The following is a 1,509-nucleotide window of genomic DNA, read 5'->3' as shown; positions in this document are numbered from 1 at the left end:
AATTCAGATTTTTTTGTTGCATTTTTACTTTAAAAAACAGTCTGAGACTCAGAGTCAAGATGTAAAAGCTGAAGTCCGGATGGTCGAGGATCAGAATGAAGGGAATGAAAACCTGCAGACACCAAACAAAGATCTGAAGACCAACAATGCTGAGGTTAAACTCTTAAACTCTTTGCTTTAATACTTTAGTCTTTAAATCTTAAATGTTATCAATTTTAAATTCTTTTTTATTTTTAATTTAAAACCTAACGGTAACACTGCTAAATTATGGAACAGAATAACAAACGATAATGCAACTCTATATTGCTCATATCACCAAACAATCATGCTGCTGGCTCACATACACTGACACTGACTTTCAGCTGCAGCTGTCAAAGTCAGATGATTTAAAGAAGACCAAACCTGAACCAGAGAAGCAGAGTGTGGAGATCAGTACACCAAAGGAGGAGGTGTGTTTGCCGTCAGACAGCTTTGCATGCACAAAACCAGCTCAGATGTTTCCCCAGTTATTATCTAGTCTATGCTCAGGTCTTGGCTAACCCAAATGAGTGGACTATTAATCCTCTCACCTGTGCTTTTGTCTGTTAGTTGGAGAAAAATGAAGTAATGACACCTGACATGCTTAAGAAAAAGCAGAAGACTTCTTCACTGAAGCTCGACCTTGCTGTCACCAGGAGGAATAAAGTACGCAACATCCCCTCTTACAGCTCACATGAACACAATTAATTTTATAACTTTATTTATATTACACCAAATCATGACATCTTCCACCTTGTGGTGGTTTTTTTAAGGAACCACACTTGAATGTCATTAGATAAATTAAACAGTTACCCCTTCAGTGAGCACTCGGTGATGTTTAGAAGGAAAGGGGAAAATCAAGGGGAAAAAAATCCTGCTTCAAGTCTTTTGATCGATCTATATGATTGTGACTCATTTCAAACACTTTTCTTTTTTCAGCTGGAAGACACAGTTGATCAGTTTTTCAGTGGTAAAAATCAGTCAATGGAAAACGAGCTGGATAACCTGAAGAGGACGCTGCACGCCAGAGAAAAAGAGGTTGATTTCTTCACTTCACTTTTTTATAAATTGGCATTTATCCTTTTATATTTAGTTTATATGAGGTTTATTTTCAGATATATCCAATTTCAGATATCTATGTTTAATCTGATATCAACTATGAAAAATGTGTCCCCTGCACAGACTTATGCTTCATTTGGCTATTCAAACTTTGTAAAGTTACAGTCATCATTGCTGATGACTACAAGCTTGAGGCCAAGCATAAGCTATGGTGCTAACTTAACCGTGTTTGTGTTTGTTAGCTGGAGAGATTTAAATGGCTGAGAAATTACCTCATTTATGAAATCCCTGAGTCTTTTTCACAACTGAAGTTTAAGCTCGCCATCAGCAGGGTGCAGAAGGTAAACACACACAAACATACACTCTTCTGTAACACATGCACACATAATGTCAGGGCTGTTTGATTCACATGACTCTTATATAATATACCAA

The 1,509-nt window shown here is 36.9% G+C and overlaps 1 protein-coding gene across 1 annotated transcript in view; it reads left to right on the top strand.

Moving 5' to 3' along the window:
• The window catches only part of LOC121813062 (WEB family protein At4g27595, chloroplastic-like), a 2,107-nt gene extending 604 nt beyond the window's left edge, over positions 1 to 1,503 (top strand). The window contains exons 3-7 of the mRNA XM_042216524.1: positions 41 to 154; positions 363 to 449; positions 589 to 684; positions 958 to 1,056; positions 1,320 to 1,503. Of these exons, the coding sequence (XP_042072458.1) occupies positions 41 to 154; positions 363 to 449; positions 589 to 684; positions 958 to 1,056; positions 1,320 to 1,481 (558 nt within the window). The 3' untranslated portion in view covers positions 1,482 to 1,503. The remainder of the gene's footprint in view (positions 1 to 40; positions 155 to 362; positions 450 to 588; positions 685 to 957; positions 1,057 to 1,319) is intronic.
• Positions 1,504 to 1,509: the final 6 nt, after the last annotated feature.

This window comes from Haplochromis burtoni, unplaced genomic scaffold, assembly GCF_018398535.1.
Source record: "Haplochromis burtoni strain Fernald_Lab_line unplaced genomic scaffold, NCSU_Asbu1 Contig_1095, whole genome shotgun sequence".
NCBI lineage: Eukaryota > Metazoa > Chordata > Actinopteri > Cichliformes > Cichlidae > Haplochromis > Haplochromis burtoni.
The sequence above is the reverse complement of the archived record's forward strand: the minus strand, read 5'-3'. Positions and strand labels throughout refer to the sequence as shown.